Consider the following 16,177-nt stretch of genomic DNA (forward strand, 5'->3'; position numbering starts at 1 on the left):
GTATCTACAAGGCAGCTTTATGCCTACTGACTTGGCAGCACACACCGTCCACCTTCTTCACGGAAGGGGGATCGCGGGCAAGGACTGGGGACCGTGCCTGCATCAGTAAACAGTGAGCTGGGGGAAGTGGGAGGATGGCTCACCCTGCCTCGGGCTTGCCTGGCCCCAAGGCTGGGTTGGGGAGCCACTGCCACGGGGGGGGCAGCCGGTGGACCACTGGGCACCTGCCAGACATGCTAAGGTTCCCCAAGTTTGCTCAATCTTGGAACAGCTTTTTCTTGCCGTCTCACGTGAGGGAGCCTTGAGGGTCCTGCCATAGGCCCGCGGCTCAGATCTCGGTCAGCGTGAGCTTGTAGGAGCCACTGGTCTCCTCCATGTGCAGCTGGAAGGTGTCCTCGTTGGAGTAGTGCTTCACAATGTTGTCATCCATGTTCACCAGGATGCTGGGGGAAACGCGGGCGGCTGAAGCGGTGGCCACTAGACAGCTACCTGTCCCCTCTGTCAGGGCCAGCCCGGGGGCAGGGGAGAGGCAAGTGGGCTGGGAACCACATGCCCCCAGGTTTGAGGCAGGAGTGGGGACAGCCATGCAAGACCCCATGCAGGTTTGAGGCAGGAGGGACTGTGGTATTGAGTATGGTACCAGCAGGTCCGTTTCTACGCTGACCCCTGGGTGTGGCCTGAACGTCAGAAATGTCCCAAAAGCCCTCAGCGGAAGATGGCTCCTCAGCCTAGCGAGAAAATCCCGCTGGAGGCTCAGCCTTCTGTCCAAACTCTCTTGCTGGGCCTGCCCCATCCACCTGAACAGCTCTGGGGACAGTGTGTCTGAACCACCACCTGGGGATGCAGGACACTCAGCAGCCTGCAGAGGGCACCCCACTGGCTCTGCACCTGGGACCCTCCCAGGACCCCATGAGGACACACGCTGCCCGGGGGCCACTGTCCAGCCCCGTGTCCTCACGGGAGGAAGGAAGGAACTGCTGCTCTACGCCATGTCAGGGTGCCTGGGCCTCCTGGATGGCCCCCTGACGAGCACCCTATACCATGCCGGGGTGCCTGGCCCCCAGGAAGGCCCCGTACCAAGCCACATGCACTGCCCCATCACACCCCCACCCAGTGCCCTCTTCCGCTCACCCCTTCTTGCACTTCTTGAAGATTTTCCCGATCTTGTCATATGGGATGTCGTACTTGTCTGAGATCTAAGAGACACAGAGCGACAACTATAGCAGATGGCTTCATGGCTTGAGCACAGCAGCCGAGCCACCCCTCTGCGGCCTGCTCTCCCAAACCCCACTCGAGACACACCCAGCTGGGCAGAAGGGCGCGTGCTCCAGCGGGCAGGGCGCTCAGCTGGGTTTCTGGCCTCCCAGGCTGTGCAGCCACCAGCATGCTGACAGCTGGGAGATGGCCCTAACAGCGACACAGTGTGTCTGAGGGTCATGGATGGCTCTCCTCATGGGTAGACCCTGCACGCAGCAGCTTTAGTCACAAGAAATGAACAGGAGGACCATCACCCCACCTGTCACAGCTGCCAACAGTGCTGGGTTGGTCAACCCAGTGAGCTCTCACTGCTCAGCCCACAGCTCCCACCGACCAGGGGTCACACACTTCGTGACTATGTGTGCCCTGGGTGGGCACACACAGGACATGTGTTCTCAGGGCCACAGCCATTTGCTTTGGAGACTTGTCAATCACATCAGTCCCCTGCTTGGCAGGGCCCCTTCCTGGTCACTGGTCTTGCATCCCAGCATTTTGGTGCAGATCAACGTGCCTGCCACTAGGCGGTGCTAGCCCGTCAGCTGCAGTGCTGCAGCAAGCCGGGACGTCTGCTTCCCCAGAAGCCAGGGGCAGCCTACCGCCAGCACTTCAGACCCTAAACACTGGTCAGGAAGCTGATGGCCCCCAACCCAGTGTCCCGAGCTTGATGCCCACTGGGCTTCCAAGGCCAGCTCCGCACTGGCCCTGCCACCCATGCGTAGCAGCCCTGCCTGAGTGCCCAGCTTCCCCTTTGGCCTGGAGAGCAGGCCTGCTGAAGAGGTTGTGCTCTGCTGCATGTTTTTTAAAAGGAAAAGTGAGACGCAGAGGGAGGAGGCTGAAGAGAGGGGGACAGAGGAGACCTCGCACCTGCTAGTCCACTAGCCGTGCTCCTAACAGAGCCGGGCTGATGCCAAAGCCAGGAGCCAGAACCCCATCTGAGTCTCCCATGTGGACGACACAGACCCAAGCACACAGGTCACCACCTGCTACCTCCCAGGGGACACTCAGCCAGGAACTGGAGTGGGAAGTGTAGCCAGGATTTGAATCCAGGTATTCTAACGTGAGAGCTTGGTGTCCCAAGCAATGTCCTAACCAATGCCAAACGTCCACTTCTCAACTAAAATTTTTTTTTAATTTTTCAATTAAATAAGCCATATTCTGTAGCACATAAGGCTCCCATGACCACCCAAACTCATGGACACACAAGGACTCTATGGAGTACAGCGTGGTGTCCACATGATCGACACATCCTTCCACTTGGAACTTTCTCGCTTTCTCACAGCCCTGGCACAGTGGGAGTGCTGTGCAGATGCTGGGACTTCTGTTCCCAGTATGTCTGACATGCAGCTAGCTGGACCTGCTGCATGGATGCAGAGCCTGGGCAAGCCCAGTTAGAGCAAACCCCAGCTCTGTGCTGACACAGTGTGCTGACCCCTGGGTGATGTAGATTCCAATTCTAGCAGTGAGAGCACTCCCAGGGAATGGGAGCTGTGAGCAGGTGCACCGGACAGAATCCTGTCTTTCCCACACTCTCCTCTGTCGCTCCAGGGCTCCCACAACTCTTAAAAAATAATGGGGCCTGGTGCAGAAGCCTAGTGGCTAAAGTCCTTTCCTTGCATGCCCTGGGATTCCATGTGGGCACCAGTTTGTACCCTGGTAACCCTACTTCACATCCAGCTCCTGGGAAACACAGCCCAAAGCCTTGGGACCTTGCTCCCGCATGGGAGACCTGGAAGAGGCTCCTGGCTCCTAGCTTCAGATTGGCTCAGTTCTGGCTGTTGCAGCTGCTTGGGGAGTGAATCAACAGATGGAAGACCTTCTTCTCTGTCTCTCCTCCTCTCTGTATATCTGACTTTCCAATAAAAAAATAAAATAAAATAAAATAGGGCTCGGCATGATAGCCTAGAGGCTAAAGTCCTCACCCTGAATGCGCCAGGATCCCATATGGGTACCGATTTAACCCCGGTGCCCCTGCTTCCCATCTGTTGTGGCCTGGGAAAGCAGTCGAGGACGGCCCAAAGCCTTGGGACCCTGCACCCACGTGGGAGACCCAGAAGAGGCTCCTGGCTTCAGATTGGGGAGTGAACCATCGGAGGGAAGATGTTCCTCTCTGCCTCTCCTCCTTTCTGTATATCTGCTTTTCCAATAAAAATAGATAAATCTTAAAAAAGAAAAAAAAGAATGGGGTTGGGTTTGGCACAGTAGTTTAGTGGCTAGTCTTTACCTCGCATGTGCCAGGATTCCATATAGGTGCCAGTTTGTATCCCGGCAGCCCCACTTCCCATCCAGCTCCCTGCTTGTGGCCTGGGAAAGCAGTTGAGGATGACCCAAATGCTTTGGGACCCTGCACCCACATGGGAGACCCAGAAGAGGCTCCTGGCTTCAGATCAGCTCAGCACTGGCCACAGTGGCCAGTTGGAGAGTAAACCAGCAGACGGAAGATCTTCCTCTCTGTCACTCCTCAGTAAATCTGACTTTCCAATGAAAATTAATACATTTTTTTACAAAAGAAAACAAAGAATAGGGGTCATCAAAGGATGTGGCACAGGGAACCCTAACAGAAACCACAGGAAGCGGGAAACGGCAGAGAGGAGGGCGATGCCGGTAGGGGGTGAGAGGGACAACTGAGGGGCACCCCGAGACAGTGCAGCTTCTCCCCAAGGTCCCCACCCCACTCACTGCACATGTCAGCACCAGGCTTGGCCACTGCTGACCCCGCTTCCTGCCAACGCTCCTCACTGGAAGGTAACCCAAGTGCTGGGGCTGCTGCCAACTGCAGGGAGACCTGGGGGGAGCTCCAGGCTTGTAGCTTTGGCTCCTTGCCTGGTCCAGCCTTGGCCACGACTGGCATTTGGCAAATGAAACAGCAGCTGGAAAAACAGCTCTGCTACTGTGCCTTTCAAATAAATAAAACTTTTAAAAAAAAATCTGTTAGCTTCTGACACTTTGTTACACGCTTCTCTTTAATCCAGAATATCAACATTAAAGCACTCCCAGGCCCTCCCCAAGCCCTGCAGGCCAATGGCACAGCCAGGCCAGCACTACTGCCCAGTAACTCAGTGCTGAGTCCAGCAGACGCTCAGCAGATCTGAGGCTGGAGCTTGGCGTGCTAGACTCCAGTATTACCATGGTACCTGTACCACCAATGGGCTTCTAACTTGGCATCCATGTTTTAAAAAAAGAATATTTTGGGGCCTGGCGCAACGGCTCAGTGGCTAAATCCTTGCCTTGCATGCACTGGGATCCCAGATGGACACCGGTTCTAGTCCTAGCTGCTCCACTTCCCATCCAGCTCCCTGCTTGTGGCCTGGGAAAGCAACTGAGGATGGCTCAAAGCCTTGGGACCCTGCAACCCCGTGGGAGACCTGGAAGAAGCTCTTGGTTGCTGACTTCGGATCGGCTCAGGTCTGGACACTGTGGCCACTTGGGGAGTGAATCAGCAGATGGAAGCGCTTTTTCTCTGTAAATCTGCTTTTTCTTTTCTTTCTTTCTTTTTTTTTTTTAAAAGATTTTATTATCATTGGAAAGCCGGATATACAGAGAAGAGGAGAGACAGAGAGGAAGATCTTCCATCCGATGACTCACTCCCCAAGTGAGCCGCAACGGCCGGTGCGCGCCGATCTGAAGCCAGGAACCAGGAACCTCTTCCAGGTCTTCCACGCGGGTGCAGTGTCCCAAAGCTTTGGGCCGTCCTTGACTGCTTTCCCAGGCCACAAGCAGGGAGCTGGATGGGAAGTGGAGCTGCCGGGATTAGAACCGGCGCCCATATGGGATCCCGGGGCATTCAAGGCGAGGACTTTAGCCGCTAGGCCATGCCGCCGGGCCCAAATCTGCTTTTTCAATAAAAATAAAATAAATCTTAAGAAGAAAAATTATTTACTCGCAAGGCAATGATGGAGAGGGAAATACTGGTTCTCTGGCTACTGCTTCACTCCCCAAACTGCTGCGACAGCCAGACAGGAGCTTGGAGTGCCATCCGGGTGTCCTGTGTGGGGCAGGAGCCCACGCACTCGGGCCTTCTACTGCTGGTTTCCCAGAAGCGTTAGCAGGCAGCTGTGCTGGCAGTGGAGTAGCAGGATTCAAACTGGCACTCATATGGAATGCCAGAGTCATAGGTGGTGGCTTAACCCGTTCTGTCACATCACTGGCAATGGTACCCACTGTTTCAAAGCGACACCTGGGGTGCCCACTTACAGCCTCCATCAGTCCCTTCAGAGACGGGGTCTTGAGCATGAGGGCGTCGAAGACTTCTTCTGACTCCTTCCGGACATAGAGCAGGACTAGTCCCAGCCAGCAACAAGGAGGAAGGAGAGGGAGGCTGCTGTTAGTTCACACGAGCACAATGAACACATGCCACAGGCACTAGCTCCCACCAACGGCAAGGATGCCTAGGCACATTCAACTGAGCCCTCGCTCAGTTAGTCCGAGCCCTAGCAAGACGCTGGTCTAACAGAAGTGAAAATGGACAGGTGCACCCAGACAGCGGCTGCCAGGGACATGACCCTGGCTCACTCCTCACTTTGAACACCTACCACGACATGGATGCCAGCTCACCTCTCTTGGGCTCTTCTACTCGGGTCAGTTTGGCAGAAGGTGGGACACCAAAGTCATCTTCGGCGCCGTATGGTCCCCTCTTCAAGACAGAGCTGCGGACAACGCAAACACACGGAGAGCGACATTTTCTTAAAGTGACAGTGTGGGCAAGGAAAGCTGTGGGCTGCTGCCGAACACGCTGGCAAAGGGTACTCCTTTTTTATCTAGTCCAGCCTCCTGACTGTGTGTGTAGAAGGGAAAATGACCCCTCCATGATGTTCCTGCCCAGACCCAGCACCCCAACCCAGTCAAGGGGAGCACGAGACTGTTGGGAATGAAGGTGGCCACAGAGGAAAGCCTGGCACTGACGCCGGGACTTGGTGACATGGACAGAGCTCTGGCCTGCAGGGCATCCGGGACGATGGGACGCTATCGGCAGAAACGCACACTTTGAGCTGTTCCGTGACCCTCTAAGTGTGAACTTGTTCCAATGAAACAAATTAAGGCAATCAAAACAAAATACGAATCTTACCCTTCAGCCTCCAGCTCTTCTGGGCCCATAGGAAGCACCTACAACCAGATAAAGATTTCATGCACATGCGCAAACCACTTTAGACCACAGTCCCGTTACACATAATAAGGGAGCAATTTCAAATGTGACCAATCACATAAAATGCCCTCCAGCCTTACTCTTCATGAGCCAGGTTCTCAGCAACACCTTGAACTTCTCCAAGGTGCAGGCTGGCAGCCTGCAGCCTGGGCCAGCTCCGATGTTGGGCCTCACGCCTCACACGCGCTCACTGAGACAAGGTGTGAGGATCTCTGCCTTCGCCCAAGAGACACCCTCTGAGGACCTCATGGCCAGAGAGCCCAGGCTACCCACTTCTGTTTGGTGGCTTCTGGGAGACATCTGCTGGCCCTTCCTAGCAGGAAGCCCCTTGGCAGAAACTGACCTCTGGCCGGGGCTTCCCTGTGGACTGTGATGTCAGAAGCCCTGACACAGCTGGCATCTATTCTCAGGCCGGGTCCTGCAGGGACCCCTGCTGGAGGCCTCTGCCTCACTGGGCACGGTGAGTAGTTAGGACCCACTACGAGCACTCGTGACAGGGTTGCGCTGTGCGTGCCTTTATGGACTCCTCCTACAGGCATGACCAGGTCCAATCCACAATACTGCAGACTCAAACTCCAAGTCACACTACTATTCTAGAATGTTCTAGATAAGCCAAGGCTTGAACAAGCGAATACAAACAGGAGTGAGCTGACAGGCCTGGCACTGTATTCCCCAGGCCACAATCTTAAACATGGGTTACTGAGTGAATGGCATATTCCATACAGCTGATCAACTGGGGACTGTGGAATATGTTGAGTCATGCCCAGGGTTTCTGTAAGTGACGTTGTGCTCCAGGAGGAGGGTACCCACGTGTGTGCCCCGCTGCAGGCTGGTGAAGTGTACATCGGGGATGAAGAGCACGGGTTGTGTGTCGAGGTCCAGGAAAGGCTTGAACACCGTGCTGTCTGTCCGCTTGTGCGAGGGCAGTAGCGGCCCCTTCACGTCTGCGACTGCCAACAGCCAAGAGAACAGACTGAATGACCGACGGGTGCAGGTGCGACGTGGCCTCTGCACCCAGGATACGCAAGCTCAGGCCCCGGCAAGCCACAGGCCAGGGCGGCTCAAGACAAGACATCGCGGGACATGCAGGGAGTGTGCCGGGTGCAGGCACATGAAGCCCGCTGGCTCTTAACAGGTCGAGCCAGAAAAAGTATCTTTAAACACGCACACGAGGCAAGGCACATGTGACTAGAGCTAAAATTATAACTGAAGGAGTATAATCAGAGAATAATTTCACCTCAGTGTCTCTATTCTAACAGCAACATGCCTTTGACTTTACGCTATATTTAGAAGCCCAACAGTTGGGGGAAGTTGGTATGCACAACTGTCTAAATATTTTTAAAATTTCATTTATTTTTATTTCATTTGAAAGGCAGAGGAACAGAGGCCTTCCATCTGCCGATTCACCCTCCACATGCCAGCAACAGCCAGGACTGAGGCCAGGCCAGGCCAAAGCAGGATCCTGGAATGTACCCCAGGTCTCCCACCTGGGGGCCAGGGGCCTGAGTGAGCCATCACTACCCTCTCAGGATAGACAGGAGCAGGAAGCTGGATTATAGCTGAGGAGGAGGAGGTGGGATTTGAACCAGGCAACCCAACACATGGCATCCTAACTGCCATGCCACATGCCCGTCTGCCCAAGTTTTAAATCATTAAATCAGAGTACAAAGGTTTCCCCTCATCTGGTTCTGTGAGGGCTCCCTGGCCATCAGCGACTCTGAGCGGACACTGGGGATGGGTGCTCGGACACCAACAGGCTCCTGACTAATGTGCTGCGCTGTGCAGATGGTAGGAGAACCTGCTGGAAGGCCCCCCACAGGGCATAGAGCAGGGCAAGATTCCCATCCTTTCGCCTTTTCTCACAGCATCTGGTGAACAGGCCTGCTGCTTACACCAGAACAGGCAGGAAACTCTCCCAGGGACCCGCCCTTCAGCTCCGACAGGAAAGAAAAGATGAGCAAATTCTGTGTCCCTGGACTGTCCTGTTAGCTTATCAGAGCCAGCAACGAGAGGCCAAGCCCAGAGCTCCTGCCCCAGCCCTGGCAGGAAGCCATGCCACCAGCCGCCCCAGCAGCCGGCCCACGTGCCCAGGAGGAGGGAACCCGAGAGGAGCACACGGCTCTACTTACAGGCGCTGCCCTGGCTGGGGTCGGGGCACTTGCCTTTTCTTTTGCTTTGTTTCCGTTCTTCATCCCTGATCTTCCGTTCAGCTCCCTGCAGGGTGAGAGGACACCAGGCTGACGGCCCACGACCCTGACTGCTGCGTGGCCAAACTACCACCCGTGCAACCTGTGGCCCTTCGCAGTCCCTGGACACACCGCCTCTCAGGGTGAACTGGGCACCGTCACAGAGAACACCATAGCAGAGGTCTTCCTGGGGGCAGATGTGGCCAGGGGAACCGAATGCGGGGAAAGCCTGCCACAATAGCTCTGGGCACGCAAGGACATGCATGTCTTGCTTCGTCCAGCAGGAAAACAGGGGTGATTCACCAGGGGACCCCACTTGCGAGCACATCTATTGAGGTAGGTTGTGTTCTTTCTGAAAGCTGTGGTCCTGCCCAAGCAGTCAGCATCAGGTGAGGGACATACACACCTGACTGTAATTCCCAAGAACTAAGATGTGACGAGACACCTGCACCGTACGCAGAGATCGGGACGTCCACACCATGGGCACTGCCAACAGTGTGCGGCGGTGCTGCCCCCAGAATGACTCCTCAATGCAGAGAGAACCCCACCCCGGGGCTGCTCCTGGCACCGACTTCGTTACAGAGCCACCAGTGAAACAGGAGTTCGTGGCTAACTTTTCTTGGAAATACATTCCCTGACAGCAGAGAAACACAATTCAACCACTCACCTCAGCACTGTGACCCTCTAAGGACTACGTTTTAAAAACAGAATTGAGGGCCGGCACTGCAGTGCGGTGAGTCAAACTGCCATTCTTGCCCCACTCTGACCCAGCTTCCTGATGCTGTCTGCAGAGGGAAGACGGGGCAGGTCCTGGCTCCACCTGGGCTCAGACTCTGTTGTGGGGACCGCGCAGGAGATGCAACTGGACCGCTCTCTACTGCTCTTTCAAACCAATACATCTTGAAAAACAAAAAACAAAACCCTCAAAAGGTAGGGACAGGTTTGGTGCAAGCGCCACAAAGAATCCCCAGCCCACACTTCAGGGCCTGGTTTTACCTTCTGGCGCCCAACCAATCCCAGCCTCCAGCTCGTGTGCACTCTACAGGTGGCGGGGGAAGGCGCAACGGCTCAGGGCCCAGCTGACCATGTGGAGGCCCGGCACTGAATTCTAGGTTCCTGGCTCTGGCATGGCCCACTCCTAACAATCACAGGCATTTGGGGAGAACCAGTGGATGGAAATTATCTCTCTGCTTCACAAATAAAATATACATTTGTAAAAATGTATTTCAGAATGCTACTGTGGGGCCCGGTGCGATAGCCCAGTGATTAAAGTCCTTGCCTTGCACGCGCCAGGATCCCATATGAGTGCCGGTTCTTATCCCGGCGGCTCTGCTTCCCATCCAGCTCCCTGCTTGTGGCCTGGGAAAGCAGTTGAGGACGGCCCAAAGCCTCGTGATACTGCACCCGTGTGGGAGACCTGGAAGAGCTCCTGGCTCCTGGCTTCGGATCAGTGCGGTACCGGCCGTTGCAGCCACTTGGGGAGTGAATCATTGGACGGGAGATCTTTTTCTCTGTCTCTCCTCTTCTCTGTATGTCTGCCTTTCCAATAAAAATTAATAAATCTTAAAAAAAAAAAAGAATGCTATTGTGACTACATTCCGAATGTTTAAAAAGCTAAGCTGGCACTGTGGTAAAGCTGCCATCTGCAGTGCCAGCACTCCTGTGGGTACTGGTCCAAGTCCTGGCTGCTCCAGTTCAGATCCAGCTTTCCCACTAACGTGCCAGGCGGAAGCAGCACAGGAAGCCTCCAGTGCTCGGACCCCTGCATCCAGGCAGGACACTCTGGCTCCTGGCTTCGGACTTTCTCAGCTCTAGCCACTATGGCTATGTGGGGAATGAACCAGTAGATGTTAAGATTTCTCTGTAAATTTGTCTTTCAAATAAATTAGTAAGTTTCAATGCAAAAAAGAAAGCTAAACTAGTAGAAAAGACTAGACATGAAAAGAGATCGGGTTAAGCCTCTAGTGACACAGGCTTCAGTGAGTGGCTGGGTCAGCGGTGCGCCAGGGCACGCTGCAGAGGACATGGCCAGGCCAGCAGAGGAAAGGGATGTGCGAGGCGGGCACAACCCTAGCACCCCACACAGGTGCGTGTGGAGTCTCCTAAGTTGCGGAAGGAGCAAACACATTTACAAACACCAGCTGGACAAGCAGCAGAGCGCGGATGAAAACGGTCTACCTGTGAGGCCTCCGCAAGCTCCACGCACAGGAAACAAGTCAAGCCCTGGTGTGACCACACCACACCAGCGGCATGCGGCACATGCTGACAGCAGGCCAAGCCCAAAGCCCATTCAGTGTGGAGGGCCGCGGGCGAGGGCGCTGTAGCCCTCTGCATACACGCGGGGTGTCTCACTCGTGAGCCCAGCAAGCACTGCCCCAGGAGACAAGCAGGCCTGCCTGGGGGCCCTGCCCTCTGGAGGACCACTTCAGCCAAGCCGCTCTGGCTCCCCACGCACAATCAGGAACCGATCTGGGCCCACGCCACGGGTCCTCCCTGGCTTAGGGGAGGGTGGCGGAGGCGATCTTGCTCAAGGTGGCTCCTGCCAAGATGTGGGTCGACAGGGGAAGACGCGCTGCTCCTGGGGTCTCGGTGCCAGCGTACACCAGATGAACAGCATGGGAGCACGCTGAGGACCAGCAGAGGGAAGAGGCCAGTCTGAGGCAGGGCAGAAGCCAGCGGCAGGTAGCTTTCCAGAGAGGAGGGGCACAGGGCAAACCCAGACGGGCAGCAGCAACAGTGGCAGCTGGAAGGGGTTCTGGGAAACAAGCACCCCGACCCACGGGTGCCAGGTGTGGGTGTGAGGTCGTGTAGGGCTTCCCGAGTTGAAAGGCTCAAGGGCTTTGAAAATTAATGACTCCAGCGCAAGCGTGCTATCTCTTCCTACTGAGGACTTTCTATCGACCATAATGGGCCCAAGCAGAGAAACTGGGGCTGTAATTTCCTTAAGTGCCCTGCTATTAGCACCTACTGCTGCCCCCGTGGGCTGTGCCAGTGGAGCCGGAGCCAGGGCCCACTTTCATCTCCTGGCACATCTCAGGATTACAGACTCCACCAAGCAGGGGAAGCTTAATGAGCACTGGTGAGCCTCTCACCAAGGGCTTGGGGTGTCTGCAGAGCCTGGTGCCACCTGGCTGTGGCTTTGCGTGACAGTCTGTCCCCTCCGTACAGTGCCTCTGGCCTGCCCTGGGGCACAGCATCCACACTCGGGGATGTGTGTGCTCCCAGGAAGGGTGAGCAGAGCCACAGACATGCAGGCAGCAGGTACCCACCCAGGGACTGTCTCCAGCACCTCCTCCATGTTTAACACCAACAGGCAACCTTGCAGTTCTCACACCGCAAGGAGACCTGGTGTTGCTGGACCTGCATACCCACTGATGAATCAAGTCATCTTGCCCAAGCCCCCAAACCTCGCCAGCGTTTCATTCCACAGGTGGGGCCCTTGTAGAGTCTCAGTAGTGAGTGTACTCTGCATACACAATTTCTAGCCCCAGCTCATCACCACCCATGCGGATTCAGGCCACGGCTGTGTGGCTCAGGAAAGACATCAGAAACCCAGCAGGGGTTTACGTCTGCTGAAGCATGCAACACAAAATAATGCAGATAATAGTATTAGTAATAATTGGTAACAGTACAGCCCTGGGCTGTGCCACATCACTTTCCCAGCAGTCCCTGCAGGCGACAAGTGGGCCCCAGGGCCACACCCCCAGCGAGGTGGCCAGCTGCATCTCCTCCAGGTGGCTGTGGATACAGCTACCCCAGTTGGTGGCAGGGAAAGGACATGGGAGGGGGGTGCTAGCAGAAGCCAGCAGCAGCTTCACTCCAATTGCATGTGAGCACTCCAAAGGACATGACGGTGGCATCGGCGAGGGTGGTGAGGGACAGCACACCGGAGGGTGGTGTCTAACTGCACCAGAAAACTGGTTTCCTCCCAGGCTTTTAAGAGGCCCAGCTGCCAACAGCTGTCCCGAGGGCAAGAGACTATGCCGAGTCCAGCGTGGCCTGCATCATGCTCAGACCCGTGTCGTTCTGTTGGCCAGTGAATGTATGCAGGCACTCAACCATGTGGGATGCCACTTGGGGTCCAGGAAGCAGTCAGGGTCGGCTGCAGGGTGTCCCTCCCTCCCTCCCTCCCAGGTTACCCCATGGACACAGCAGGCCCCTGACACAGAAGAGCTCCACCCTTAGCCCTGCCCTTGCCACGGGCATAAACAGAGGGTCTCCACAGGCAGGGCCCAGCTTCGTCCACTGCTCCCCTTTCTCAAGGACATCCCACGTTTCTCAACCCTGGCAACAGCGCTCACGGACACCATGCTGCTTCACCAGGCAGGCCCTGCGGCTGTCCCCATCTACCTGAGTGCCCTCGGGGGGCCCAGCAACCTGACGGGAGCAGCTCAAGACCCCCTCCACCCCCCTGCCCACTGACCTTGTCACAGAAGACTTTGATCTGGCAGTAGGCGCGGTGTGCGGGCTTGTTGCTGCGGTTGTTGTAGCTGTAGGTGTCAATCTGGAGGTTGAGTGGCAAGCCCTTCACGCCCTTCTGTGAGGAGAAGTCAGTGCTGAGGCAGTTCACGGAGATGAATACCTGCAGGCAGGAGGACGCCGTCAGGTGGCCGCCGGAGCCCCCCATGTGCCAGGGGCCTGGGAGGAAGACAGAGCTCAGCTTCCCAGCTCCGAGGGCACACGGGACAGCTGATCTCAAGCTGCTTAGTCATTCAAAAGGCAGTTGGAGATGGACTGGTTTGCTTCCCAAATGGCTGCAGCCAGGAGCCTGAGGCTAGCCCTGGAGTCTCCTGCACAGGCGCAGGGGCCCAAGCACTTGGGCCATTCTCCACTGCTCTCCCAGGGGCATTAGCAGGGACCAGCCGGGACCAGGGAGCATGTCCTACAGTCCCCACTGCTGTCACGTCCAGGTTCACCAGCAGTGTCTCTCTCTGTAGCTGCTATGGCTCAGCCATGGTCCCTGGGCGTCCCTGCTGGCCCGCCCCGGACCCCACTGCCCTGGGGGCAGCTCTGGGAGCACAGGCTTTGGGAGATTGCAGGGAAGCTCAGCCAAGTCTCGGCCTCTTCCGACTTGTTCTCACTGGACTCTTGGTTATTAGAGTCACACTTCAGGCGGGGTCCCCGAGGCAGTACTTTTCACATCTCCTCTCGGGAGAGGCCCCAGCCCAGGGGTCCAACTTGCGTTAGATATATGCAACCTGGTTCAAACACAGCAGAATGCCTGCCGCTCATGAACAGACTAAGCCCTTTATGACACAAAAGTCCAACTCATTCCTCTCACACAAGGAAGCCAAAGGGGTCCCAGAGAACAGCCCAGAAAATGCCAACTGTTGAGCAAACCACGGAAAATCACAGTCTGTGGGGTCGCGGGGAAAACGGCATAGGCCAGCTGCGGAGGGCGCTGGCCCAGCTTCCCTTCTTGGGGCCTGAGCGCCCATTCACGGAGCCAAGCCCTGAACACTGCACTGTGTCCCTCTGTACACAGAACAGTGGGCCAGAGTTTGGCAGGGAGGGCTCTTTTCTTTCAACCAGAAATCAAGATGGCCATACCTGCTTGTTCCTGGCTTCCAGAAAATTCCTGGCCAGGCACACCCGATATGAAGCTGGATGGTGCCACTTGTTTACACAGAAGATGAGCAGGCCAGATCACTTCCAACATTTCTATGACTTTCCCCCCAGGGTCACCATAATGAGGGGCTCTCTCTGCTAGTTGTAGAATTCATTTCTGTTATAGGAGCACCACCCAGTGGACAGCAAGGGCACTGCAGCCTTGGACACATTCCAGAGGGGCAGATCCTGTTCCTTGCAGGCCCCATCAGCCACAGGCTCAATCCTAACCAGGTCACCAGCAGCACCAGTGTCACTGGCCCAGGGCACAGAGAGGGACGGGTTTGAGTCAGGACTGGGGAAAACCATGAGGAAGCTAAGCTGAGAGAAGAAAGGGGCTTGTGGGAGCAGTCAGGGAGAAAGGATGGGAACCACAGGACCACAAACACTTCCTGTCCTGGACACAAGGTGTTGGAATGGGGATTTTATCCTTGCCTGCTCTGGGGGCTGTTTGTAAGCAGGAAGAGACCAAAACGTCCTGAGAACATGGCTTGGTTCAAAGTTACCTCTTATCCTGCGCCCCCACAAATCCTCCCCCGAGACAGGTGTCCACCATCCCTAGGACCTCTTGAACCCACGACCTGCCTCACCTCTAGCCCTGACACTCCTGGCTTCCCCAGTGGTCCATCAGGGCAGTCCTGGCACCCCCAGCTCAGCCCAGCTTCTGTCCTACACACTGCTCACAGTGTACCAGCAGTCATGTGGGGCCCTGCCATTCACCTCATCCTGCAAGGTGGCACTGCCCTCTGACAGATGGATCCAGGGATGGTGAAGCTGTCCCCAGGCAGCAAGCAGATGATCTGGGTGGGACACACGCCAAGGATGTCTCTCCCTGGCCCTGGTCACTCTCACTTCCAGCTCAGCGTTTCTCCACTCCACCAAGCCTGGCTCTCGCCCATTCCCTGGGACAACCTGCCTGGGTGCTGGGCAGTATTTTGGTTTGGACTCCAGGCCCCGCCCCTTCCCAACATGGCATCTGGAATAAATAAGCAAACTGCTGGAATGCTGGACACTCGGGCTCAGAGCCACATACCACAGCCAACTGGTGCTGGGCACTTTTTCCCACAGGACCCAGGCACAGCCACGCGCTGGGACGAGCAGCAGCAAGGCGGTCCCCAGCGCCCAGTGGGCTGAGTGCACGTGCTGAGCTCCTCAGGGAACCCAAGGTTGCGAGCCCTACTTCACAACTTGCAGAAATCTGAGCCTTCCCCAGTCCTCCCAGGCCTTGGGACTCAATTCCCAACCCCAAAACTACCGCCTGGGAACACTACCCTTCACCCTCAACCACTCCAGGGAGCCTAGTCCCCAGCGATAGGCCATGTACAAGAGGATTTTGTGGTAATTAACCCCAGACCTACGACTCCCGTGCTTCCCAGGTTCAAGTTTCAACTCAAAGCAGAGCAGCAGGAGTCGAATGCCAGGCCGGGACCTGCGTGCACCACGGGGAGGCTCTTTCGGGCACTCCTCTCCTCAGTGTATTTCTCTCCTGCTATTAAAAACATGCTCTCCACAGCCAGAAACCCATCCCAGACGCACAAAGCACTCCCAGCTCAGCATACAAGGCCACCCTGCTGGCTTCCAGTCCCACCAGATGGGGCACTCCCTCCGCTTCTGTGCCAGAGGTAGGAGCTGCATCCCCGCCACCTGCGGGGCACTCCTGCTTGGCCTGGCTCAGTCCTGGATGTCACGGCCATTGAGGGGTGAACCAGCATCCAGGAGGTCTCCTCACCCTCCTTTCACTCTGCCTTCCAAATATGTAAATCTCAAAAAAACAAAAACAAAAACAGAAAAGCTAGGTTTTTTTTTAAGAGGAGCTAAAACGGTTACACAAATGAGCCCTTCTTTTGTAGAGGACCCTCTAAAGAACAGGATTGCTAGCAGTCAGGCAGCAAAGTGGAGAGTGCGAGCTTACTGGCAGGCAACTGACACATCCTGACTTCACTACACAACCTGCTGCTTCACTCACAGTGGGGCAACCTGCCTGTCA

The 16,177-nt window shown here is 56.0% G+C and overlaps 1 protein-coding gene across 2 annotated transcripts in view; it reads right to left on the minus strand.

Moving 5' to 3' along the window:
• Positions 1 to 224: 224 nt before the first annotated feature.
• Positions 225 to 16,177, minus strand: part of GRHL1 (grainyhead like transcription factor 1) — a 39,250-nt gene continuing 23,297 nt past the window's right edge. For both annotated transcript variants that reach the window (XM_058668287.1, XM_058668286.1), the window contains 8 exons: positions 13,007 to 13,165; positions 8,527 to 8,611; positions 7,208 to 7,347; positions 6,320 to 6,357; positions 5,809 to 5,900; positions 5,449 to 5,534; positions 1,132 to 1,196; positions 225 to 443 (listed from right to left, as the gene is read on the minus strand). In XM_058668287.1, the coding sequence (XP_058524270.1) occupies positions 329 to 443; positions 1,132 to 1,196; positions 5,449 to 5,534; positions 5,809 to 5,900; positions 6,320 to 6,357; positions 7,208 to 7,347; positions 8,527 to 8,611; positions 13,007 to 13,165 (780 nt within the window). In that variant the 3' untranslated portion in view covers positions 225 to 328. The remainder of the gene's footprint in view (positions 444 to 1,131; positions 1,197 to 5,448; positions 5,535 to 5,808; positions 5,901 to 6,319; positions 6,358 to 7,207; positions 7,348 to 8,526; positions 8,612 to 13,006; positions 13,166 to 16,177) is intronic.

Source organism: Ochotona princeps, chromosome 8 (assembly GCF_030435755.1).
Source record: "Ochotona princeps isolate mOchPri1 chromosome 8, mOchPri1.hap1, whole genome shotgun sequence".
Lineage (NCBI taxonomy): Eukaryota > Metazoa > Chordata > Mammalia > Lagomorpha > Ochotonidae > Ochotona > Ochotona princeps.